Source organism: Cheilinus undulatus, linkage group 6 (genome assembly GCF_018320785.1).
Source record: "Cheilinus undulatus linkage group 6, ASM1832078v1, whole genome shotgun sequence".
NCBI classification, from domain to species: Eukaryota; Metazoa; Chordata; class Actinopteri; order Labriformes; family Labridae; genus Cheilinus; species Cheilinus undulatus.
Genome location: NC_054870.1, coordinates 50,871,897 through 50,898,565, shown reverse-complemented (window position 1 = coordinate 50,898,565; position 26,669 = coordinate 50,871,897). Strand labels below are relative to the sequence as shown.

General features: G+C 41.9%; 1 protein-coding gene across 4 annotated transcripts in view; it reads left to right on the top strand.

Moving 5' to 3' along the window:
• The first annotated feature begins 2,931 nt into the window (after positions 1-2,931).
• Positions 2,932-26,669, top strand: part of smoc2 (SPARC related modular calcium binding 2) — a 34,713-nt gene continuing 10,975 nt past the window's right edge. For 2 of the 4 annotated variants that reach the window (XM_041788791.1, XM_041788790.1), the window contains exons 1-6: positions 2,932-3,159; positions 10,684-10,846; positions 16,574-16,680; positions 16,767-16,866; positions 17,045-17,089; positions 22,870-22,950. In XM_041788791.1, coding sequence (XP_041644725.1) covers positions 3,085-3,159; positions 10,684-10,846; positions 16,574-16,680; positions 16,767-16,866; positions 17,045-17,089; positions 22,870-22,950 — 571 coding nt within the window. In that variant the 5' untranslated portion in view covers positions 2,932-3,084. The remainder of the gene's footprint in view (positions 3,160-10,683; positions 10,847-16,573; positions 16,681-16,766; positions 16,867-17,044; positions 17,090-22,869; positions 22,951-26,669) is intronic. The other 2 variants (XM_041788793.1, XM_041788792.1) reach the window with 2 other exon arrangements.

The following is a 26,669-nucleotide window of genomic DNA, read 5'->3' as shown; positions in this document are numbered from 1 at the left end:
ATTTTTATGACTGATCATTACTGATGTATACACCGGTGTCACGGTTTCACTGGTGTTAGATTGACTGGTGACACACCGTCTCACCAATTCTAAGTCTTCAGAGACATTAACACTAATCAGAGTTTTCTGGGCCTCACAGTCGTTCATAGATTTACAGAGACGAATATGAAAAAATACAGTTAGTTGACTTCTCAGTCAGTCAATCAGTCGAACTTTATTTAGCACTTTTCATACAAGACAATGTAGCACAAAGTGCTTTACAAACAGATAAAGGAAAGGAAATATGACCCTAACCCACTCCACCCAGCCCTCCACCTCTCCTTACTTTCAGTCTTTAGTGGTGCATTCTGGACTATACTGCAGTCAGCCACCAGGGGGCAATTGAGATATTTTAGCCTCATATTTCTGGGGCGTATGTCAGAGGAAGTGAGATGGTAAGTTGGCACAGAAACCTGCAGCTTTAATCAAGAATGGACTGAGGAGTGTGTGTTTATTATCATGCATCTTATTTACTAAAAATGTTTGACAGGAGGGTTTTTGTGAAACGGATCAAACATTAAGTCAATGCAGGAAAAAAGTTTTAATCTCACTTACGTTGGGTTCCTTTAATAGCTGTACGGCCTTTTAAAAATGGAAAGACCCACAAACACATTTTCTAGATTTAATAATTTTTGGGGGCCCAGATGGGAAGCTGTGGGGGTCCTGATGTGGCCCCCGGGCCTCCAGTTGATCAGTGGTGTACATTAATGTTAAAGTTTAATTTAGGGCCGTTTGTTGATTCTGATCATCTTAAAATAAATAAATGAAAAATAAAAAGCATTCGATAGTTTTGACAGAAAGTAAGAATTTTTAGTTAAAAAGTCAAAGACTTATGAGGAAATGAACTGAAATGTTTGAGATTGTAATTGTTAAATTCATTTGAACCAATATTGAGAATTTAAAGTTAAAAATCTCCAATCATGTAGAAGAGAGCCTGACTAGATGAAGCTGTAAAGACTGATGAAATAGTTTAAATATTCCTTTTTCTGTTCTTTGTTTCTCATGAATGAACGACTTTGAAATATTGATAAACTTAAAAACAATGAAGAAAAAACAAACAGATCTGTGTGGATCTTAATTATCAGTTGATCAGTCACAGAGAGCCTGTACCTCCATGCCATCACCTGAGGGTGGCGCTGTGGTCACATGTTTCCTCTTCCTCAGACGTTCCTGCCTCTCAGACAGTCTCTGTCCTTTATGTGAATTAATCCAGGCTGTTTGACTTCTACAGAGGTTTGTCTCAGTCTTTTGGTCACTCTGAATTATTTTCAGTGTTTGTTGTTTTAGGAGTTTTATTTGTTTTATTTAATCATTCAAGAATACTTTATTTCATTTTTTTTCTTGTTTTATTTAATTTATTTAATAATTTAGGAGAACTTTATTTCATTTGGTTTTTTATCGTTTTATTTTAGTTATTTAATAATTTAAGAGAAATTTATTTTATATCTTTTTATCATTTTATGTAAGTCATCTTATCATTTAAGAGTACTTTATTTTATATATATTTTTATCGTTTTATTTTACTTATTTTATAATTTAATAGTAAATTGTCTTATTTATATGTTTTCCTTTTGTTTAAGTTATTTTATTATTTAAGAGTACTATACATATGTTTTATCATTTTTTAAATTATTTTATCATTTAATAGTACTTTGTTTTTATTATTTTTTTCCTTTTGTTTCTGTTATTTTAGCATGTAAGAGTATTTCATTTATTCATATTTTATCCCTTTATTTAGAGAGTTTATTTGAGAGTTCTTTATTTTATTTATGTTTTCTCCTTTTATTTGAGTTATTTTATCAGTAGTTTATTTTATTTAAATTTGATCCTTTTAGCTTTTGCTTTAGGATTATTTTTAGTTATTTTATGATTCAAGATTTTTTTTAAGCTTTTATTTTATTCATATTTTATCCTTTTATTTTAGTTTTTAATTTAAGAGTATTTTATGTGTTAATTTATCAGTCCTTTATTTTTGGGCCCACAGCAGGACCCGGGCTCATGTCAACCCCCTGACCACCCTGATGTAACCTGGGCTGTGCTCACTAACCACGCCCACCGCCACCCTGACTCCTCCCTGAAGGTGTGGACTTTGTTTTTTTTAAAGGGATCATTTATTATAAGGGATTATTTTATTAGTCCTGCCCCTGGTGTCCTCCTTCCTGCTCGGTGGCGCCCTCATGTGGCTAACCCTCCACATCCTCACTGCAGCCTCACAGTTTGGCCCAAACATGCCTGAAAGTTCTCATTACAGTACGGACCAGTTATAATACTACTGTCTCTTTATTGTTGTGTAAATTATATAATGCATAGATTTATTTAAAACCTGCTTTAGTATTTCTATCCTGTTACTGATGCCAGTAAATCTCAGCGAATAAAACTGAGAAGAATTTTACTGAGGGTTTGATTCTGCAGCTGAGGACAGCAGGAGAGGAAATCTAGATCTATCAGCGGTGTAAATGCTGCTGCCTGAAGAAAACTATAAAGATTTATATACAAAATAAATGTCCTATCTTACTCTTTTATTCCTCCTGTATAAATGTAAAACGTGTTTTATATCTAATTCAGGATGGATCTAAACTGTTTGTGTATGCTTATTTTAATTATCTTTATTTTCATCAGGATGAGTCCACCATGTTTTTAGGATGTGAGGAACATCTGAGAGGATTTTTATCAGTCCGGATCTCTGCAGCTCCAGTCTGATGATGAGAGAGTCTCTGAGGGTTAAAGAGGAGGAGAAAGGTGAAGACAAGACTCCCTGACGTGTTTCCTCCCTGCAGCAGACGGAGGGAGTCCCTGTGCATCGATCAGAGAGAGAGAGGGAGGGAGAGAGAGAGAGAGAGGGAGAGAGAGAGGAGGGTGTGTACTCTGAAGAAAAGGAGCAGCCCCAGTGAACAGACCCGCCGCTCTGCTCTCAGTCTGAAGGATCTAAACCCTCTACCCTCCATCTTTGGTCTCTGGACCGTCCCCTCTGCGGTCTCTAACGCTCTCTAAACCCTCTCTGGGACTTTTGGACCGCGCGTCATTTGGAGACTCTGCTGCGTCAGGATGCGCGTCCGTCCGCTGCTGCTGCTGCTCTGCCTGCTGGGAGCTGCACGAGCTCAGAAGTTCTCTGCTCTCACGGTAAGAAGATACACGACTCTCCCACAGGGTCCCACTCACTCCCAGAGTCAGACCCGGATCACAGGGAGGGATCTGAGTGGATCTGACGGTTAGAATCAGAGACAGGAATGTGGAGCAGGATTCAGGATCAGAGAGCAAGATTCAGGCTTTGGAAACCGGGGGGGGGGCAACCCACATTGTCAACTAGATCCAGCAACATGATTCAGGTCTGAGCTAATAGACAAAGATAGGACTGTTAACCCAGACCCTGACCCAGATCCAGACTAGAGCAGATCAGTCTGTTTCTGTGGGAGGTTCAGGTGTATGTTCAGGTGTACAGCTCCAGGAAGAGGATCAACAGAGGGCGCCAGAGAGCCAGTCTGGTTATTGACCTCATTAAGTGGGTTTTAAAGCTGGTTCTAGGGTTGGGTCAGAGCCAGTACTTAGCCTAGAACCAGGTCTTTGGGTTTCCATAACCATAGAACTAGCTCGGGGCTAGAAAAACTGGTTCAAACATGAACCAGCTCCTAGCTGGACCAGAGGAAGGAGCCGGTTTATGTCAGGGCCTGCATGCTTATGTTTGGGGTCAGGGTTGGAAAGGGGTTTACACTACCAAAGTAGACACAGTCCCTAAAAAGTACTGACCCCCTTGGACGTTTCACCCTTTATTGAAGTCAATTAAATAAAAATCTGTCATATGAACTAAGTGAGTGCAGAAATATTCACCCCCTTTAAAGTGGCTGACCTAATTCAACAGAGGTCCAGCCAACTGGTGCTGGTGGTCTCAAATTTAGTGCAGCTGAGTGCAGCGAATGGGTCTCAGTGATTGTAGTCGAAAGACACCTGGAAGGTCCAGTCACTGTTTCATCAGTATTCATGGCTACCATTACACCACGAGGACAACAGAAAACTCCAAACAGCTCAGAATAAAAGGCTATTGAAAAGCATAAGACAAAAACGTTTCGCTGAACATCCCCCAGAGTTCAGGTAAATCCATCAAGAAGAAGTTTGTCCTCACAAACTGAATGAGCGTGCAAGAAGGAGACTAGTGAGAGAGAACACCAAGACACCTATGACTACAGGAGTTCCTAGCTTCAGCAGCTGAGATGGGAGAGACTCTGCAGACAACAACTGTTGGCCGAGTTCTTCACCAGTCAGAGCTTTATGGGAGAGTGGCAAAGAGAAAGACACTGTTGAAGAAAACTCAGATTCAGTCTGGACTAGAGTTCACCAGAAGGCATGTGGGGGACTCCATGGTCATGTGGAAGAAAGGTCTGATGAGACCACAAACACACCTCCCTACTGTGGAGCCAATGGTGGCAGCGTCATGCTGTGGGAATGCTTCTCAGCAGCCAGCCCCGGAAGGCTTAAGTTAGAGGCTAACATTTTTAGCCCCTCCCCCTTTATAGTCATGGTCCTGTTGTATGATTTGGTGAAATCGGAGGACATGTTTAGCCCCTCCCCCTTTATAGTCATGGTCCTGTTGTACAGTTTGGTGAACTCAGAGGACATGTTTAGCCCCTCCCCCTTTATAGTCATTGCCCTGCTATACTGTTTGGTGAACTCAGAGGACATGTTTAGCCCCTCCCCTTTATAGTCATGGTCCTGTTGTACAGTTTGGTGAACTCAGAGGACATGTTTAGCCCCTCCCCCTTTATAGTCATGGTCCTGTTGTACGGTTTGGTGAACTCAGAGGACATGTTTAGCCCCTCCCCCTTTAGATTCATGGTCCTGTTGTACAGTTTGGTGAACTCAGAGGACATGTTTAGCCCCTCCCCCTTTATAGTCATTGCCCTGCTATACTGTTTGGTGAACTCAGAGGACATATTTAGCCCCTCCCCTTCATATTCATCGTCGTGTTGTAGCTTTTGGTGAGCCCAGAGAGGATGTCATAAGCCCCTCCCCCTCCATATTTGAGGTTGTGTTATAGCATCATTTGGCGAGCTCAGAGGACATGTTTAGCCCCTCCCCCTTTATAGTCATTGCCCTGCTATACTGTTTGGTGAACTCAGAGGACATGTTTAGCCCCTCCCCCTTTATAGTCATGGTCCTGTTGTGCCGTTTGGTGAACTCAGAGGACATGTTTAGCCCCTCCCCCTTTTATTGTCATGGTCCTGTTGTGCCGTTTGGTGAACTCAGAGGACATGTTTAGCCCCTCCCCTTTTTGTCATGGTCCTGTTGTATGGTTTGGTGAGGACATGTTTAGCTCCTCCCCCTCCATATTCCTGGCCATGTAGGGTTCAGCGAGCTCAGCTGTGGTTAAATCCTCACTTTCTTCCTCTCGGTCTAATGATTGTCGGCGTGCGAGTGTCAGAGCAGGAAACTCCCGCTGAGTCATTTAACACGTTCGCTCGGCCCTCAGCGGGGCCCCCATTGACCCTGCCGGGCCGCCGTGTGAGGGGCCGCGGTGTTAGGGGCCCTCTGATGGGAGTGGGGCCCCACAGTCCAGATGGCTCCTATCATACCACAATGTGCTCACTGCTGGAGACTCCATTCAATCCCACAATGCAGCAGTGACAGAGAGAGGCTGTTTAAAACATGGACTACTAAAAACCTTTAGAAAACAGACAGGCAGGGCTGGAATCATTCTGGCTTGGTTAGATAGTAGAGACTTCATCTATCAGTCAGGCTTTATCTGTTCAGCTCCAGTTTTCTGTCTTCAGACCTTTAGACCACCAGGGACCACCGAGGAGAGACTCCTATGAACAAGCTGTAAGAAAGTCAGATAATAAAGGATTAAAAGAAGCAGAAAAGAGAGCAATAAAGATCAGTGAAATAACCAAACCAGGTCCTCTACCAGAAAATATGAGACAACAAAGGAAACTGTCTCTTAAACCAGAGTCAGCTCTAAGAACAGGGTCATCTGAGAACAATACATTATGGCTTCCTCTTTTGGAAACAAGGTGGAACTGAGGCTCCTCGCTAGTTCCACCACTTTTTAAAAGATGGAACAATTTGAAAGGCAAAACCCCCATCATTACCAGAAAGATGATGTCATCCTTTAAAGTTTCACCAACATTCCGTCCTTGCCTTTTAAGATGATGTCACCATTTAATTATAAAATATTTCCTCCATGCCTTTGATGAGGTCATCCTTCATTTTCATCACATACTTGCCTTTAAAGATATCATCATTTGAAGCTCATTAAATATTCTATCCTTGCCTTTAAACTTGATGAAATTCTTTAGAACTAGTAAAACATTCCATGCTTGCCTCTAATGATGATGTCATTATTAGACCCTAATAAAACAATCCGTCCTTACCTTCTGTGATGCCATCCTTGAAAGCCCATAAAACATTGGTTTAAAATTCCATCCTTGCCTTTAAAATTATCATCATTTAAAGCTGGTTGAATATTTCATCCTTGCCTTTGAAGTTGTCATCATTTTTCAGCCCATAAGACATTCCTTCCTTGCCCTTGATGATTATAAATTTCTCTGAAACTTATTAAACATTCCTTCCTTGCCTTTGAAGATGATGAATTCCTCTGAACTAACTAAACATTCCATCCTTGCCTTTGAAGATGATGATATCCTCTGAAACTAATTAAGCATTCAATCCTTGCCTTTGAAAATTATGACTTCCCCGGAAACTAATTAAACATTCCTTCCTTGCCTTTGAAAATGATGACTTCTTCTGAAACTAATTAAAACTTCTTTGCTTCCCTTTGAAGATGAGGACTTCCTCTGAAACTAATTAAATATTCCATACTTGCCTTTGAAGATTATGACTTCCTCTGAAACTAATTAAACATTCCTTCCTTGCCTTTGAAGATGATGACTTTCTCTGAAACTAATTAAACATTCCTTGCTTGCCTTTGAAGATGATGACTTCCTCAGAAACTAATTAGAAATTCCTTGCTTGCCCTTGAAGATGATGGCTTTCTCTAAAACTAATTAAACATTCCTTGCTTGCCTTTGAAGATGATGAATTCCTCTGAAACTTATTAAATGTTCCATCCTTACCCTCTTGCATGCAGGCCAGTAAGATTTATTATCTAACTATTTTATCAGTGTGTCCTTTAAAAGCACATTTATGATAACAGGAAGGAGAAAAGCTGTTCTAGCCTCTTAGCTCATGGCTAATTAGCCTTCATTTATTCTTACCAGCATGTTGGAATACCACTATCAGAGAGGCTCAGACTTGATGTATGGGCTGTTGTTAGAATCAGAGGGACAGAGTCCTGATATCAGACCAATGGTAATGAAGAGTAGGGATGCTAAAGTGGTATCTGAATGACCAGAACAGATCATTAATATAAAATGTAAACTTGGCCTGAGGGTCTGAGCACGCTCCTGTCTCTCTCACCCGTGTGGTCTCTCTCTCCTCTCCTCCATGTGGTCTCTCTCAGGCCTGGTGGCTGATTTCATGGCTGACTCCTCCCCTGGATGCTCTCTATCTAAAAAGCTGTCTGTCCTCTGTCTCGCTGTGTTTAAAGCTTTATTTAAACTCTGCTGTAGAGTTCAGAGACGCTGAGCGGATCAATGACTCTGTGTGAGCCGTCACTCTGCAGCCTGCTGGAGCTGAGGATGAGGATGGAGATGAGGGACATGATGGAGTCAGTGATGATGCTGTCCCATGTCTGGGTGGTCTTTTATAGGTCTAGACTGTCTGATTTCCTAGAGCTGGTGGATTGTTGTCTATTTTTACCCTCAGCCAGGTGTCTCTGTGAAAACATGTTTTTTTTTTGCCCTTTTTGGTCACTGTTTAGACATTTTTGCCACTTTTAAGCCACCTGTAATTCAAATTTTGATCATTTCTCACTTATTTTTTGCCAATTTTTCTCTCAATTTTTGTCACTTTTCCCCAGTTTTTGTCTCTTTTATCCTGTTTTTGCCATGAAATGCCCATTATTTACCACATTTTGCCTGTTTGAGCTGCCTTTTGCCATTTTTCGGTCACTTTTTAGACATTTTTTTGCCACTTTTTAGCCACCTGTAATTCAAAATTTGATCATTTCTCATCCATTTTTTCCACTTTTTCTCACAATTTTTGCATGCTTTTACCAGTTTTTGCCCTTTTTTATCCTGTTTTTGCAATATTTTTCCCTTTTATGCCACAATTTGCCTGTTTTAGATGCCTTTTGCCATTTTGATCTTTTCTCACCCATTTTTTGACACTTTTTTGCTCATTTTTGGTCAATTTCACCAGTTTTTGCCTCTTTTATCCTGTTTTTGCCATTAAATGCCCCTTTTATGCCACATTTTGCCTGTCTGAGCTGCCTTCTGCCATTTAATGCCACTGGTCCCCATTTTTGGCACCCTTTGCAAATTTCCCTACCTTTTCTCTCACCTTTTCATACATTTTTTTGACACTTTTTGATCATCATTGCCACCTGTAACTCATTTCTTGTCTGATTTTGCCATTTTCTGCCCACTTTTCCCCTTTCCACCCATTTTTATGCCCATTTTTTTGCCTCTTTTTGCCAGCTTTAACTTATTTTTATAGCCACTTTAGCCCATTTTTTCACCACTTTTCACCACTTATGGCTCAGCAAAGCTTTTTTTCAACAATTTGGCTCTTTGGTTGAGCAGGGTTGAGTAACACTGCCATATAATATTGATCTGGTAGTGACTGTATTGTTTCATATCGTAATGATTGTATCCTGATCCTATTGATCTTGTATGAACACAGACCAGTCCATGTTCCTGAGGTCTAGCAGTGTAGATTCAAGATCATGTCCTTATTCTGCAGTGCATCTGATAACATCAGTAATGAAGTAAAGAGTTTTAGAACAGACTGGTTCAAAATCATTCCAGCTTTAAACACTCAGACCCCCCCCCCCCCCCAATTTATGAGGAGCCCAGGTGCAGCCCTGCAGCTCTGAGCCTTTCTGAACCTCCACAGACCGAGTTAATGTGTAAATATGCCTTATAAAGCAGACAGACCTGTCCTGACCTGTTCCTCTTTAATATTAGACCAAATCTGCACCTGAACAACCACGCCTTTGAAAAGCTCTGAATGAAAACTTTATTTAAACAACAACAGGAAGACAAAGATCCCAGAATCCTCCATGCATTCATCTGTGTTTATAAAGCAGAGTTCATGGTAGCGGTTCTGAACGTCTCTTTAGGCCCATCTGAGCTCGGTGTTAGAGCTGAAGAGAGGAAACATGAGAGGATGTTTGGACATGAACACGCTGTCCTCCATCTTTGGTATTTATCAGGTTAGAAACAGTGAAGATCTCTGTTTAACACACCGCTGAGCTCTCTGACAGCCCCCCCCCCCGACCCCAGGCTATGTGTGGGTCTGTGTGTGTTTGTGAGTGTGTGTGGGGTGTTAGCAGATCCACAGGTGGAGTTGACACAGGTGATCGTCTGTTTGTTTTCTCTTTTCACGGCAGAGTTAAAGCTGGTCATGTGATCAGTTGAATACCTGCACAGGTGTGAGATCAGAGAGAGAGAGAGGGAGAGTCTCCAGACATGCCTGAGGAGCTGTTATCGTCTGGATGATAAATGTAATCTCCCTTATTTACAAGTTAATTTATTTATTTGTCAGGGCTGTCAAGATTAAGCTAATTAATCTTGATTAATATAGGTCCAGAAGAAGGCTGAGCTATTTGTCAAAATTTAGATGAAATTACAATATCATCGTGTAGAATGTATAATAATTCATTAAGCTGGAATGACTCAAAAACCTGTTTAATTATGGTTTCTTTTCAAAAATATTTCTGTTAATGCTACAAAAGAGGGTAGGAGCCACTATTTTTCTTTCCAATTCATAGATAAATGTCAGAATTCTCAGATCAAAGTCAGATTTCTAAGATTGTTGGAATTTTGAGATCAAAGTCAGAATTATGAGATCAAAATGAGAATTATGAGATCAAAGTCAGAATTTTGGGATCAAAGTCAGAATTATGAGATCAAAGTCAGAATGATGAGATCAAAGTGAGAATTATGAGATCAAAGTCAGAATTTTGGGATCAAGGTCAGAATTTTGAGATCAAAGTCAGAATTATGAGATCAAAGTCAGAATTTTGAGATCAAAGTGAGAATTATGAGATCAAAGTCAGAATTTTGGGATCAAAGTCAGAATTTTAAGATCAAAGTCAAAATTATGAGATCAAAGTGAGAATTCTGAGATCAAAGTCAGAATTTTGAGATCAAAGTCAGAATTATGAGATCAAAGTCAGAATTTTAAGATCAAAGTCAGAATTCTGAGATTAAAGGCATAGTTCATCTTTTTTTTCTTACAGTGTGTTTTATGCTTTATGAAACCAAGAGCTGGCAACCAGTCCAGGGTTTAACCCCGCCTCTCTCCCAATGTCAGCTGGGATGAGGCCCCAGCCCCCTGTGACCCTGAATGGGATCTAACCCTAGACCCCAAGCCTAACCACTGATTTAAACCAACCGTGTCTTCTCTGATCTAGATATCTTTGCCTTTGTAGAGACATGCTTCTTATTAAAAAGCTGATGCTGATTTAAAAAATTTATGAGCATAGTAATTATTTTAATTCATTTTACAAACCCAACCCTGCACTTTAGCTGTAATGATCATATCTATTATACTGATTATTATTGATATAAATGTTGTTTTTCTCTCTAGTTTCTCCGTGTCGATCAGGATAAGGAGTGTAACACTGACTGCAGCGGGGCTCCTCGTAAACCTCTGTGTGCCTCAGACGGTCGAACCTTCACGTCTCGCTGCGAGTTCCTCCGTGCCAAGTGTCACGACCCCCAGCTGGAGGTCATCAGAGGGCCGTGCAAAGGTCAGGTCACACGTCACGCTCCGGCGCCACCTGGTGGGGTCACTGTGAACACCTGTGGGGTCAGTGCACTCGGGGTAACTGATCTGTGGGGGCGAGAGAGGCTGTCAGAGAGAGGGAGATGAATGTGTGGATTCATGTGTTCATCTGGTCTGACACATTAATCCCTTTGCCGTGTGGATGGCCTGTAGCCAGGCCCTGCCCTCAGGATGGTTCTTCCTTTGCTTCTCTGGGGTTTGTAGGCAGTATGGACCTCAGCTGGACCTGGGACCATCACTGGCCCGTGGAACACCACATCCATCTTGAGCCAACCCAACCCAGTCCAGACTAGTTTATTCAGAGTTTAAGATGTTATAAATTCAGTGTTCATCTGTGTTTTAAATTTGGCTCAAAGTCCTGAAACAGAGAGGAATTAGTAATATGAGATCTACGCTCCACACTGTTCGAAGTGTTTGTGTTCTTTAAGAGTCTCTAAATACGACCTCCTGAGGTGGATCATGATCTGGTATTTCTGTGTAAGTGTGTATAAGTGTGTATTTGTGTGTATGTGTGTATTTGTTGTGTCAGTGTCGTCAGACGTCCAGACAGAGTAAAACCCTTCTTTTAGCTCTGGTGGAAAAAGTTCGTCCCTCTGAGGCTCTGAGATCAAATCTGGAAAAATTGAGAAGCTGTCGTCCTCATCAGAGACAGGGAAGACCAGGAGAGTCTGAGAGGGACACTGTGGACCAGGACGGGAGAGTCTGGAAGGGGCACTGTGGACCAGGACAGGAGAGTCTGAGAGGGACACTGTGGACCAGGACGGGAGAGTCTGAGAGGGACACTGTGGACCAGGACGGGAGAGTCTGAGAGGGACACTGTGGACCAGGACGGGAGAGTCTGGGAGGGGCACTGTGGACCAGGACAGGAGAGTCTGAGAGGGACACTGTGGACCAGGACGGGAGAGTCTGGAAGGGGCACTGTGGACCAGGACAGGAGAGTCTGAGAGGGACACTGTGGACCAGGATGGGAGAGTCTGGGAGGGGCACTGTGGACCAGGACGGGAGAGACTGAGAGGGACACTGTGGACCAGGACGGGAGAGTCTGGGAGGGGCACTGTGGACCAGGACGGGAGAGACTGAGAGGGACACTGTGGACCAGGACGAGAGAGTCTGGGACGGACACTGTGGACGAGGACTGAAGAGTGTGAGAAAAACCAAGTGGGCCAGGACTGGAGAGTCTGACAGAGATGTTGTGGACTAAGACTGAAGAGTCTGACAAAGATCATGTGGACCAGGACATGAGAGAGTTTGACAGGGATCATGTGGACCAGGATGGGAGAGACTGAGAGGGACATTGTGGACCAGGACGGGAGAGACTGAGAGGGACACTGTGGACCAGGATGGGAGAGACTGAGAGGGACACTGTGGACCAGGACGGTAAAGACTGGAAGAGGCACTGTGGACCAGGATGGAAGAGGGGCACTGTGGACCAGGATGGGAGAGACTGAAAAGGATACTGTGGACCAGGACTGGGGAGTCTGAGAGGGAAACTGTGGACCAGGAAGGTAGAGACTGAGAGGGGCACTGTGGACCAGGACCGGAGAGTCTGAGAGGGACACTGTGGACCAGGACTGGAGAGTCTGACAGGGACCCTGTGAACCACAAATCTGGCTTTAGTTAGTCTGTATATCAAACTCTTGCTTTAGATAGTCTGTATATCAAACTCTGGCTTAAGTTAGTCTGTATATCAAACTCTGGCTTTAGTTGGTCTGTATATCAAACTCTGGCTTTAGTTAGTCTGTATATCAAACTCTGGCTTAAGTTAGTCTGTATATCAAACTCTGGCTTAAGTTAGTCTGTATATCAAACTCTGGCTTTAGTTGGTCTGTATATCAAACTCTGGCTTTAGTTAGTCTGTATATCAAACTCTGGCTTTAGTTAGTCTGTATATCAAACTCTGGCTTAAGTTAGTCTGTATATCAAACTCTGGCTTTAGTTGGTCTATATATTAAACTCTGGCTTTAGTTGGACTATATATCAAACTCTGGCTTTAGTTAGTCTGTATATCAAACTCTGGCTTTTATTGGTCTATATATTAAACTCTGGTTTTAGTTAGTCTGTAAATCAAACTCTGGCTTTAGTTGGGCTATATATCAAACTCTGGCTTTACTTGGTCTATATATCAAACTCTGGCTTTAGTTGGTCTATATATTAAACTCTGGCTTTAGTTAGTCTGTATATCAAACTCTGGCTTTAGTTGGTCTGTATATCAAACTCTGGGTTTAGTTAGTCTACATATCAAACTCTGGCTTTAGTTAATCTGTATATCAAACTCTGGCTTTAGTTAATCTGTATACCAAACTCTGGCTTTAGTTGGTCTGTATATCAAACTCTGGCTTTAGTTGGTCTGTATATCAAACTCTGGCTTAAGTTAGTCTGTATATCAAACTCTGGCTTTAGTTAATCTGTATATCAAACTCTGGCTTTAGTCAGTCTGTATATCAAACTCTGGCTTTAGTTGGTCTGTATATCAAACTCTGGCTTTAGGTAGTCTGTATTTCAAACTCTGGCTTTGGTTGGTCTGTATATCAAACTCTGGCTTTAGTTAATCTGTATATCAAACTCTGGCTTTAGTTAGTCTGTATATCAAACTCTGGCTTTAGTTAATCTGTATATCAAAATCTGGCTTTAGTTGGTCTGTATATCAAACTCTGGCTTTAGTCAGTCTGTATATCAAACGCTGGCTTTAGTCAGTCTGTATATCAAACTCTGGTTTTAGTTAGTCTGTATATCAAACTCTGGCTTAAGTTGGTCTATATATCAAACTCTGGCTTTAGTCAGTCTGTATATCAAACTCTGGTTTTAGTTAGTCTGTATATCAAACCCTGGCTTAAGTTAGTCTGTATTTCAAACTCTGGCTTTGGTTGGTCTATATATCAAACTCTGGCTTTAGTTAGTCTGTATATCAAACTCTGGCTTTAGTCAGTCTGTATATCAAACTCTGGCTTTAGTTAGTCTGTATATCAAACTCTGGCTTTAGTTGGTCTATATATCAAACTCTGGCTTTAGTTAGTCTGTATATCAAACTCTGGCTTTAGTTAGTCTGTATATCAAACTCTGGCTTTAGTTGGTCTATATATCAAACTCTGGCTTTAGTTAGTCTGTATATTAAACTCTGGCTTTAGTTGGTCTGTATATTAAACTCTGGCTTTAGTTAGTCTGTATATCAAACTCTGGCTTTAGTTGGTCTGTATATTAAACTCTGGCTTTAGTTAATCTGTATATCAAACTCTGGCTTTAGTTAGTCTGTATATCAAACTCTGGCTTAAGTTAGTCTGTATATCAAACTCTGGTTTTTGTTAGTCTGTATATCAAACTCTGGCTTTAGTTAATCTGTATACCAAACTCTGGCTTTAGTTGGTCTGTATATCAAACTCTGGCTTTAGTCAGTCTGTATATCAAACTCTGGCTTTAGTTAGTCTGTATATCAAACTCTGGCTTTAGTCAGTCTGTATATCAAACTCTGGCTTTAGTTGGTCTGTATATCAAACTCTGGCTTAAGTTGGTCTATATATCAAACTCTGGCTTTAGTCAGTCTGTATATCAAACTCTGGCTTTAGTTAGTCTGTATATCAAACTCTGGCTTAAGTTAGTCTGTATTTCAAACTCGGCTTTAGTTGGTATATATATCAAACTCTGGCTTTAGTCAGTCTGTATATCAAACTCTGGCTTTAGTTGGTCTGTATATCAAACTCTGGCTTTAGTTAATCTGTATATCAAACTCTGGCTTTAGTTGGTCTGTATATTAAACTCTGGCTTTAGTTAATCTGTATATCAAACTCTGGCTTTAGTTAGTCTGTATATCAAACTCTGGCTTAAGTTAGTCTGTATATCAAACTCTGGTTTTAGTTAGTCTGTATATCAAACTCTGGTTTTAGTTAGTCTTTATATCAAACTCTGGCTTTAGTTAGTCTATATATCAAACTCTGGCTTTAGTTAGTCTACATATCAAACTCTGGTTTTAGTTAGTCTATATATCAAACTCTGGCTTTAGTTAGTCTATATATCAAACTCTGGCTTTAGTTAGTCTACATATCAAACTCTGGTTTTAGTTAGTCTATATATCAAACTCTGGCTTTAGTTAGTCTACATATCAAACTCTGGTTTTAGTTGGTCTGTATATCAAACTCTGGTTTTAGTTAGTCTATATATCAAACTCTGGTTTTAGTTAGTCTATATATCAAACTCTGGTTTTAGTTAGTCTATATATCAAACTCTGGTTTTAGTTAGTCTGTATATCAAACTCTGGCTTTAGTTAGTCTGTATATCAAACTCTGGCTTTAGTTGGTCTATATATCAAACTCTGGTTTTAGTTAGTCTGTATATCAAACTCTGGTTTTAGTTAGTCTGTATATCAAACTCTGGTTTTAGTTAGTCTGTATATCAAACTCTGGTTTTAGATGCCCTTTTGTCACTGATTCTGGTCTTTAGTCTAGGTCTATTTTTCATGTCCGTGTCCGTCTGCTGTAGTCTCTCTCTCTGCTGGACTCTGTCCCTGTCCTTAGTTTGAAGCTACATTCAGACCCTGGTCTCTTTCAGCCTCCTGGTTGGACGTCTCTGTTCTGAGTCATGGCGCCGCAGCCTCGTCCAGATGTCCTCTATGACCATGGTGGTTACTATGGTGACAGGACTCTGGACAAAAAGAACAAATGATTCTCCATCCACTGAGAATTTTCTTTTAAAAACTTGCTGCCAACACACAGAGATGATTTTTAGGAGAGTTTAAATTGATCTTTAATGTTATAATCCTCTGATCCTCAGACTAGAGGACTAGACCAACCGAGACCTCTGATGCTCAGACTGAGACCTCTGATCCTAGTCACTAGAGGACTAGACCGACCGAGACCTCTGATGCTCAGACTGAGACCTCTGATCCTAGTCACTAGAGGACTAGACCGACCGAGACCTCTGATGCTCAGACTGAGACCTTTGATCCTCAGACTAGAGGACTAGACCAACCGAGACCTCTGAGGATTCTGACAGACTAAGTCCACGTAGCTTCTGTCTGTAGAGACGATTCCACGGACACGAGATCTCACAGAAACTCAGGATCAAACGTTACGGTTGTTCCTCCTGACATTTCTAGGGTTTGAGATGCCAAAATCTGAAATTAATTATATTATTGAAAAAAAATTTAATGAATTCAAACAACGCTGTTTTTGTAGGAAAAAATGTTATATGCCCTGGACAGATCAATGTTTTACAAAAGGAAATAATAGATTCAGACACAAAAATATGCAAGCCATGCGACTGACCAATTCACAGCTAAAAGATTTTTTTATTTGAATTTGGGAATCAAAAATCAAGAAACAAGCTGTTTCACTATTGTTTAGGAGAAAAAAAAACCCTGAAAACACTGTACCTGGCTCACCCACAGGCTGGTTGTTTGGTTGCTGAATTAGTTGGTTGCTAAATTGGTTGTTTGGTTGCTGAATTAGTTGGTTTGTTGGTTGCTGATTTGGTTGCTTGCTTGCTTGATTGGTTGGTTGTTTGGTTGCCAAATTGGTTGGTTGGTTTGCTGAACTGGTTGGTAAGTTGGTTTGTTTGTTGGTGTATTGGTTTATGGATGAATTGCTTGGTTGTTTCAATGACTGATGGATGGGTGCATTGATGGACTGATCATGTCTGTAATGTTTCTGTGGTTGTTTTTGTTGTATCTGTTAGTACTGATCGTGTTGTATTGTGTCCTCAGATACATCCAGGTGTGTAGCAGAGAAGAAGTACACGGAGCAGCAGGCCAAGAAGCTCTTTCCTCAGGTGTTTGTCCCGGTCTGTAACCCAGACGGGACCTACAGCGAGGTGAGGACTCGTCAGACCGGCTAAGAGATGATGATTGCCCTCTCTTCTTCTTCTGTTGTATCTAACGTTGTGTCTACCTGTCGCAGGTGCAGTGTCACAGTTACACAGGTTACTGCTGGTGTGTTACTCCCAACGGACGACCAATCAGCGGCTCCGCTGTGGCCAATAAGAAACCTCGGTGCCAAGGTAAGACACAATCATGTTTACAGGGCTTTCACCAAATTCCTAAAAGTTCAACATGAAGTTCTATGAATGCGAGAGTCCGTGAGAGTAGATGTTTCCTCTGTGCTTACAGAAAATGTTTGAGATGAACATGACAGTGGGGTTTTGTTGAGCTGAATAGATCTGATCTTTTGTTTTTCAGGATCTAAACAGGAGAGAGCGACGACCAGAGAGCCAGGTAAATCAGGTGAGACTGGACAAAGAAACATGGACATGATGGGATGTATGAATCAGAGAAGATGTCTCTGTGTGAATGATATAAGTACATACCGGTGACTCTTAACCTTTCCTCCTTTGAGCCCCACTACCTCTATCCAACCAATGCTGAGCCAAAGACCCCCAAGACTAAAAGTGATCCATCTCTGACAAAAACCAACAAAGTTTCAGGATAAAAACCAAAGAAATGTGTGTATTTCCTAAAGACATGTATTTCTTTGGTAGTAATTTCCAGGAGACAGAGTCAGAAATTGGTATGAGAGAGGGGGGAATGACATGAAGGAGAGGAGCCACAGGCTGGACCTGGAGCCAGGCTGCCCAGATACGGCGGGGGGGGGGGGCCTAACCACTAGGCCACCTGCACCCCTATGCAGGTCATAGAACCTCTGCTCTATGACCTGTAAGATGACCTTTAAGTGCCATGTTTAAGGGCGTTTTCACATTAGGAAATAGTTTAGTTGCTGGTCTGGGCTCACATCAGTAAGATCCTTCTGTTAAAGCAGACTAGTGTTTGTAGACATGAATGTTTAAAGGCGTTGACGACACCCTCTTTCCAAGGTCTATAAAAGGATGACATCATCTTGAAAGGCAAGGATGGACTGTTTTTGTGATGTGATAATGTCATCTTTTTGAAGTCTATTAGAGGATGACATCATCCTCAAAGGCAAGAGTGAAATGTTTAGAGGCTTTGATAATGTCATTTGTCAGTCTAGGACATTAACATTCTCAGAGGCAAGGGTGGACTGTTTAAAGGCTTTGATGACATCATCTTTCTAAAGTCTATGAAAGGATCACATCATCTTCAGCGGAAAGGATGGAATGTATATAAGCTTCAATGACATTATTTTTCCAAAGCATATAAAATAAAGGGTGACATCATCACAGGCAGAGAATGGAACGGTGAAACTGGGCATGTCGGGGCTTTTCCGCTCCATTTTTGCAGAATGGTTGGCAATAGTTGATACTTTCTTGATACTTTTTTTTAATCCAGTTCCACTCGCTTTTCCGAAAGATGCCATCAGAAGACAGCCAACACTAGGGAAGGATTGGTGTTATATTTGTGTTCTAATAATGACAGAGAGGTGAAGGACTGTAGTTGCTTTTAAATCCACCAAGAAGAAAGAAGAAGAAGAAGCAACCATGTCATCTACTTAGGTCGATGTTTGTAGTCCACGCTGCTACGATGGATGTTTGTGTTATTTCTGACCCTCTTCCTTCCTCGACATCTACCCACAGCTCAGATGATGTGCTGCATGGTTATGATGGTTTTGAAGAGACAGGAGACGTTCAGAGTTGACTTTACAGCCTTTACACCTTCAGACTGAGATGATCAGGTTTTGGTTGATTCAAACTCCTGATGTGTCTGAGTGTTTAAATCTGACCCAGTATCACCCTCTGGGATCTGGTCTGTAGTGTTTGTGTATTTTTGTGTGTATTTATGGCGTTTCTAGTGAGTTTTTGTGGCTTTGTGCATTCTGGGTATGACAAACATGTTGATGGAGCGGAGTAAAGTGTTGACTTTGGTGTGTAGCACAGACTGATTCTTACATTAGCATGAATACCATCGCTATCCTAATAATGGTAAAGTGGATGTTTTAACTACATATGTGAGTGTTAATATTTAGAGGTAAAGTCATCCTGGGCTCATCTGGAACTTCATTTGATGGATTCATTCATGATGGAATCACCGCCGCTCGACCACGGACAAACAGCCGTTAAACTAATGCCGACCACGGAGAGAGAGGGAGAGTCTGTTCCTGGCAGAACCTTAAAGAGGTGTTAGCGTGGTGTCAGAGGCCGCAGAGTAAAGACGCTCATTAGTGGTTCATCTTAAATCCACATCATAAAATAACTCTTTAAATGTCTTTACCATCAGGAAACTCACACAGTGACATTAACCAGACTGGAGCAGAGCTCTGTTTGACCTCACAGCGGCTCTGCCTCGTCTTCAGACTCCGACCCGACATTCCTCTCTCTCCTAAAATTTGTATCAGATTTGTTGAGGAGGGTCTGAAGCCTCCTGACAGACAAAACACATCTGATTATGCAAAACTCAGCTTTCTTAAAACCAAAACAGAAGAGCTTGGTGGAAACAAGTGGCAAGAAGGAACTGGTTAAGATGGGCGAAAAGTGGAAAATTTACAAAAAAGAGCAAAAAATTAGGGTAGGGGACGCAAAAATGTGCAAAACATGGTAAAAAGGATAAATATGGCAAAGTAAGTTGCAAAAACTGGAAAATTCAGCTTAAATGTGCAAAAAAAGTGAAAAATAAGAACAATGAAGTGGCAAAAAGGAGCAACAATGGGTTAATAGTGGCAACAAAGTGGCAAAAGAAATTTGCTTAAATGGGCAAACAGTGGAAAAACCTGAAAACTGGCGAAAAATACGTTATAATGGCAAAAAGAAATGGCAAATATGTGCATAAAGTGGCAAAAAATTGGTTAAATGTGGCAAAAAAAAGTGACAAAAGTAGAAAAAATCTGCTTACATGGTTTAAAGGACGAAAAAATGTCGCAAATGATGACAGAATGGGGCAGAAAAGGAACAAAACGGGTTAATAATGGCAACAAAGAGCCAAAAGTAAATGGTTAAAAATGTGCAAAAGTGGAAAATTGACCCCATAATATAACCCCCCCCCCAAAAAAAACCCCCAAAAAAATGCATTTAAAGGACAAAAAGATGTAGCTAAAATGTGTAAAAATTGGATAAATGTGGCAAAAAAGTTGCAAAAAATGGAAAATTCAGCTTAAATTTGCATAAGAAGTGAAAATATGGACAAAGAAGGAAAGTTGGTTATAAGTGGCAACAAAGTGGCAAAAGAAATTGCTTAAATGGGCTAAAAAAAAATGAAGAAACCTAAAAATATTGGTGAAAAAATACATTAAAAAGTGGCAAAAAGAAGCAGCAAAAATGTACTAAGAATGGCAAAAATTGTTTAAATGTGGTAGAAAAGTGGGAAATCTGAAAAAATTAATTAAATTTAATTTAACAATAGTTAGAAATATTGCTTATAAATGGGGGAATTATGGTCCAAAAATACCAAATGTAATACCAATGATGATGCAACATTATTTGCTTGGCTAGCCAGTAAAGTAGGGGGGGCTTCACCAACATTCCATCCTCTGCCTTTGAAGACAATGTCATCCTTGAAAGCTGATAAAACATTCCATCCTCTGCCTTTGAAGATGATGTCATCCTTGAAAGCTGATAAAACATTCCATCCTCTGCCTTTGAAGACGATGTCATCCTTGAAAGCTGATAAAACATTCCATCCTCTGCCTTTGAAGATGATGTCATCCTTGAAAGCTGATAAAACATTCCATCCTTTAAACCATCTACATCCATACCTCTGTGTGCTGTTTCAGACTGTCTACATACACAGGTGTGCTCTCAGGTGAACTCTTCATCCTCGTCTTCATCACCCCCTCGTCTGAGTCTGTTGACCTGTAGCGTAGGTTCAGTCAAACTCTGATGGAATGTAAGGTTCAGTCTAACCTGTGACACCTGTGTGCTCTACGTTTAAGGTGTTCCACCAGCTGACATAGATCCAACCTAGGCAGAAGGTCCACCTTAAATCCTCCTAGCTCCACGTAGGTGTCCTCAGTAAAATGTGGTTGTCATGGTGACGGTGTTGTCAAGGTGGGATGGCTGGAGGATGAGGAGGAGCTGAGGGTTTTAGTTTGGTGTCAGCAGAGTTCTCTGATGGATTCTCACACATGGAGAAGGATTCTTCTATCTGAATGTGATTGTTTCTGTCTGAACTTCATCACTTTAATTCTTACTGACCAGTCCACCTCTGAGGATCATGGGAAATTTACCACTAAACTATCCAGACCACTCCCCTTCCTCTTCTCCTCTCTACTCCTCCTCCTCTCCTCTCTGCTCCTCCTCCTCTCCTCTCTACTTATCCTCTTTTCCTCCTCTTCTTCTCCTCTTTGTCCTCCTCTCCTCCTGCTTTCCTCCCCTCCTTTTCTCTCTACTCCTCCTAGTCTCCTTGCTCCTCTCCTCTTCTCCTCAGTCTTCTCTCTCCTCGTCTTGTCCTCTTTCCTCCTCTCCTCTCCTCTCCCCTCCCTCCTCCTCTCATCTCCTCCTCCTCCTACTCTCCTCCTTCTCTTCTCCTCCTCTCCTCTCTGCTCCTCTTCCTCTCCTCTCTACTTCCTCCTCCTCTTCTCTCTTCATCTCCTCCCTCCTTCTCTCCTTTTCTCCTCAGTCTTCTCTCTCCTCATCTTGTCGTCTTTCCTCCTCTCCTCTGCTTCTTTCCTCTCTCATCCTCCTCCTTTCCTCTATGCTCCTCTTTCCTCTCCTCCTTTCCTCTCTCCTCCTCCTCCTCTCTCCTTTCCTCTTCAGTATTCTCTCTCCTCATCTTGTCCTCTTCCTCCTCTCCTCTCTACTCGTCCTCCTCTCCTCTCCTCCTTTCCTCTGTGCTCCTCCTCATCTCCTTTCTCCTCCTCCTCCTCCTCTCCTCTTCTCCTCAGTATTCTCTCTCCTTATCTTGTCCTCTTTCTCTTCTCCTCCCCTTCTCACTGCTAATCCGCCTCTCCTCTCCTCTCCTCTTACTTATCCTCCTTTCCTCCTCTTCTTCTCCATCTTCTCTGTCCTCCTCTCCTCTTTCTCTCCTCCCTGCTCCTCCTCTTCTCCTGTCTTCTCTCTCCTCCTCTCCTCTCCTTCTCTACCCTCCTCCTTCTCTCTCCTCCTCCTCTCTTCTCCTCCTCTGTCCTCCTCTCCTCCTTCTTCTCTCTCCTCCTCCCTCTCTCTCCTCCTCCTCCTTCTCCTCCTGTGTCCACCTCTCCTTCTCTATCCTCCTCCTTCTCTCTCCTCCTCCTCCTCTCCTCCTCTGTCCTCCTCTCCTCCTTCTCTCTCCTCCTCCTCTCTTCTCCTCCTCTGTCCTCCTCTCCTCCTTCTTCTCTCTCATCCTCCCTCTCTCTCCTCCTCCTCTCTTCTCCTCTTCTGTCGTCCTCTCCTCCTTCTTCTCTCTCCTCCTCCCTCTCCTCCTTCTCCTCCTCTGTCCTCTTCTCCTCTCTTTCTCTCTCCTCCTCCTTCTCTCTCCTCCTTCTTCTCTCTCCTCCTCCCTCTCTCTCCTCCTCCCTCTCTTCTCCTCCTCTCTCCTCCTCTCCTCTCCTCCCTCTCTCTCCTCCTCCTCCTCCTTCTCACCACTGTCCTCTTCTCCTCTCTTTCTCTCTCCTCCTCCTTCTCTCTCCTCCTTCTTCTCTCTCCTCCTCCCTCTCTTCTCCTCCTCTCTCCTCCTCTCCTCTCCTCCCTCTCTCTCCTCCTCCTCCTCCTTCTCCACCACTGTCCTCCTCTCCTCTCTTTCTCTGTCCTCCTCTCTCTCTCTCCTCCTCCTCTCTTCTCCTTCTCTCTCCTCCTCTCCTCTCCGCCCTCTCTCTCCTCCTCCTCCTCCTTCTTCACCACTGTCCTCCTCTCCTCTCTTTCTCTATCCTCCTCCCTCTCTCTCCTCCTCCTCTCTTCTCCTCCTCTTTCCTCCTCTCTTCTCCTCCCTCTCTCTCCTCCTCCTCCTCTCTTCTCTCCTCCTCCTCTCCTCTCCTCCTCTCTCCTCCTCTCCTCTCCTCCCTCTCTCTCCTCCTCCTCCTCCTTCTCCACCACTGTCCTCCTCTCCTCTCTTTCTCTGTCCTCCTCCCTCTCTCTCCTCCTCCTCACTCCTCCACCTCTGTCTTCCTCTCTTCCTCGGGCAACGTGCAACCCCCCTCCTCCCCATGTCTCCTGGTGTAATGGAGCTAACTGTGGTAATTGTAGTCTCCTTGCAAATCTTCTCCATTCTGACTGCAGATGAGACGGGACTGATGGTTGACCCTCAACCTGCTGCTGACGACGATGGTGAGTCTCCATGGAAACATACAATCCTGTTAAATTACAGCGTTGTTATCATTAAACTTCAATGTCAAACTTTTATTAAGTTTATTAAGACACATGACAGAGAGATAATCTTTAAAACATCCTGTAAGAGAAACCATAAATCCCCGATATAAATAATGAGACCTACCTACTCTGCTGTCAGCCTGGTGAGCAGTACTCCGGCCCTCCCCGGTCATCACAGTCTCTTTTTGAGCCCCAGAGCAACCAGACAGCAGTGATGCATGTTTAACAGACTTAATACATTACATTATTGCACACTGGAACTCATTTTGTCTCTACAGCTCAAGTCTCAAAAAAGTTGAGATGTGGTGTAAAATCTCAAATCTCAGGAACCCATATCTTATCCACAGTAGAAAATAAATCAGATGCTGAAACTGAGACATTTTACCATTTCAAGAAAAGCTCATTTTGAATTTGATGGCATCTCAAAAAAGTAGGGACAGGGCAAACAAACGGCTGGAAAAGTAAGTGGTACCAAAGAAACACATTTGAGCATTTTGAAACTATAGTGTTAATTGTCAACACGACAGTTAATGACTGGGTGTAAAAGGAGCATTTTAGAAAGGCAGAGTCTCTAAGACAGTGATACACGTGTGGCTCTGGAGCCATATGTGGCTCTTTATGTCTTAATTTGAAACATTATTCCCATTTTTGCCACAGCTTTGGACACTTTTATCCTGCTTTATGCAATTTTTTGCCCCTTTTCACCCATTTAAGCTGCCTTTTGCAATTGAATGCCACCTTTTTCCCAGTTTTCCTCTCTTTCATGCGTTTTGGCCATTTTCCCCACCTTTTAGCTGACTTTTGCCCATTTCTGTCACTTTTCCCCCAGTGTTTTTGCTTATTTTTGCCACTTCGCACCCATTTAAGCTGCCTTTTGCAATTAAATTCCACTTCTTGCCCATTTTCCTTTCTGATTTTTGCAACTTTTTGACCTCTTTAACTTATTTTTTGGTCACTTTCTACCTATTTTTGTCACATTATGCCCTTTCTTGCAACTTTTTTCCAGTGTTTGCCGCTTTTTGACCATTTTTGCCACCTTTAACTTATTTTAGTTGCCACTTTTCACCACTCAGATTGTGGCTCTTGCAAATGCATTTTTCAACAATTTGGCTCTTTGGTTGAGCAGGGTTAAACTCCTTCAATTTAACTGCATGATAACACCAAGAGACCTGCACAGCTGTACAGCTCTATCACACCTTGATATGCATTATTTGTGTCTTTTTATCCTATCCAACATTTTATTTTGCTATCATATTTCTGATATTGGTACTGGATGCCACCTTTACAATAAGACGGTTGGTGCAATTTCATCCCAGCTGGATATTCCACAGTCAACTGTCAGTGATATTATTAGAAAGTGGAAGAGTTTAGGAACGACAGAAACGATGAGGAAGACCAAGTAAAATCATAGAGTGGGGCCAACCACTGCAAAGGCTCATGGGTAAAAGTCTCCAACACTCTGCTGATTCCATCGCTGAGGAGTCCTGAACTTCCACTTGCATTAATGTAAAACTGTGCAGCGGCAGCTTCATGAATGGGTTCCCATGGCAACAGCTGTATGCAATACTCACATCTCCAAGTCCAATGCCAAGTGTCAGATGGAGCAATGTAACTGACACTGGATTGTGGAGCAATGGACGCTTGTTCTGTGGAGGGACCAATCACACTTCTCTGTTTACTGTCAGATGGGTGAGTCTGGGTTTGGAGGATACTGGGAGAACATCACCTGCCTGACTGTGAAGTTTGGTTTAGGAGGGATAAAGGTATGGGGCTGTTTTTCAGGGTTTGGGATAGACCCCTTATCTCCAGTGAAGGCCAGTCTTAAAGCTTCAGCATACCAGGACATTCTGGACAACGCTATGTTTCGCTAGTTTCCAACTGTGTGGCACCAGTTTGGGGAAGGCCCTTTTCTATTCCAGCATGACTGTGCCCCAGAGCACAGAGAAGGACTAGAAAGACATGGATGACTGAGTGTGAAAGAACTCGACTGGCCCTGACTTCAACCCCATCCAGCACCTTTAGGATGAACTGGAACAGAGATTGTGAGCCAGGCCTTCTGGTCCAGCATCAGTACCTGACCTCATAAATGCCCTAAAACAGTGTTACTCAACCCTGCTCAACCAAAAAGCCACGTTGTTGAAAATACCATTGCAAGAGCCACAATCTAAGCAGTGAAAAGTGGCAAAAAAAGGGTTGAAATAGCGATAAAAGTTTGTTCAAGTGGGCAAAAATGGTCCAAAAGTGGCAAAAAATGAGAGAAAACTGACTAAAATGGGCACAAAGCAGTCAAGAGTGGGAAATTAGGCAAAAAAAAAAAAAAAGGAAACAAGAGGTAATGGCAAAAGGTCGCTTAAATGATGGAAAACTGGGGGAAAATGATGAAAAGGGGCAAAAATGGGACAAAATATCAACAAGAAGTGGCAAAAATGGTCAAAAAAGGAGAGAAAAGTGACTAAAATGGGCAAAAAACAGTCAGGCGTGGCAAAATAGACCAAAAAATAAGAAACAAGTGTTTGTTATTGGCAAAAGGTAGTTTAAATGGGCAAAAATTGGCGTAAAGTGGCAAAAATGGGATAAAGTGGCTACAAGAAGTTGCAAAACAGGGCAGAGGAAATGAGTGGTATTTAATGGCAAAAGGTAGCTTAAATGGGCAAAAAGTGGTGAAAGAATGATGAATAAAGGTGAAAATGGGGAAAAAGTTGCAAAAAAAAGTGGCAAAAATGGGAAACAAGGGGTACTTAATGGCAAAAGGTAGCTTAAATGGGTGAAACGTGGTAAAAACATGGTGACAAAGGGCAAAAATGGGATAAAAGTAGCTAGAAAAAGTTGCAAAATTGGGGACAAAAGAGGAAACAAGTGTTTGTTATTGGCAAAAGGTAGCTTAAATGGGTGAAAAGTGGTGAAAAAAATGATGAAAAGTTGCAAAAATGGGGAAAAAGTGGCAAAAAGAAGTGGCAAAAATGGGAAACAAGGGGTACTTGATGTCAAAAGGTAGCTTGAATGGGTGAAAAGTGGCAAAAACATGGTGATGAAGGGCAAAAATGGGGAACAAGCGGCAAAACATGGCAAAAAATTTAGAGAAAACTCACTAAAATGGGCAAATAGCAGTCAAGAGTGGCGATATAGGCCCAAAAAAATGGGAAACAAGAGGTATTTAATGGCAAAAGGTAACTTAAATGAGTGAAACGTGGTGAAAAAATTATGAAAACAGGCAAAAATGGGACAAAGCTGGCGAAAAGAAGTGACAAAAATTGGCAAAAAATGAGTGAAAAGTAGCAAAAAGCAGCCAAGCGTGGCAAAGTAGGCCAAAAATAGGAAATGTGTTATTTAATGGAAAAAGGTAGCTTAAATGGGCAAAAAATGGCAAAAATGAGATAAAAGTGGCTAAAAGAAGTTTCAAAAATGGGCAAAAAAAGGAAATAAGTGATATTTAATGGCAAAAGATAGCTCAAATGGGTGAAAAGTGGTGAAAAAATAGTGAAAAGTGGCAAAAAGTGGCAAAAAAGTGGCAAAAATGGGAAACAAGGGGTACTTAGTGGCAAAAGGTAGCTTAAATGGGTGAAAAGTGGCAAAAACATGGGGACAAAGGGCAAAAATGGGGAACAAGTGGCAAGAAAGAAGTGGCAAAAAACAAGTGTTTTTTAATGACAAAGGTAGCATAATTGGGTGATAAGTGG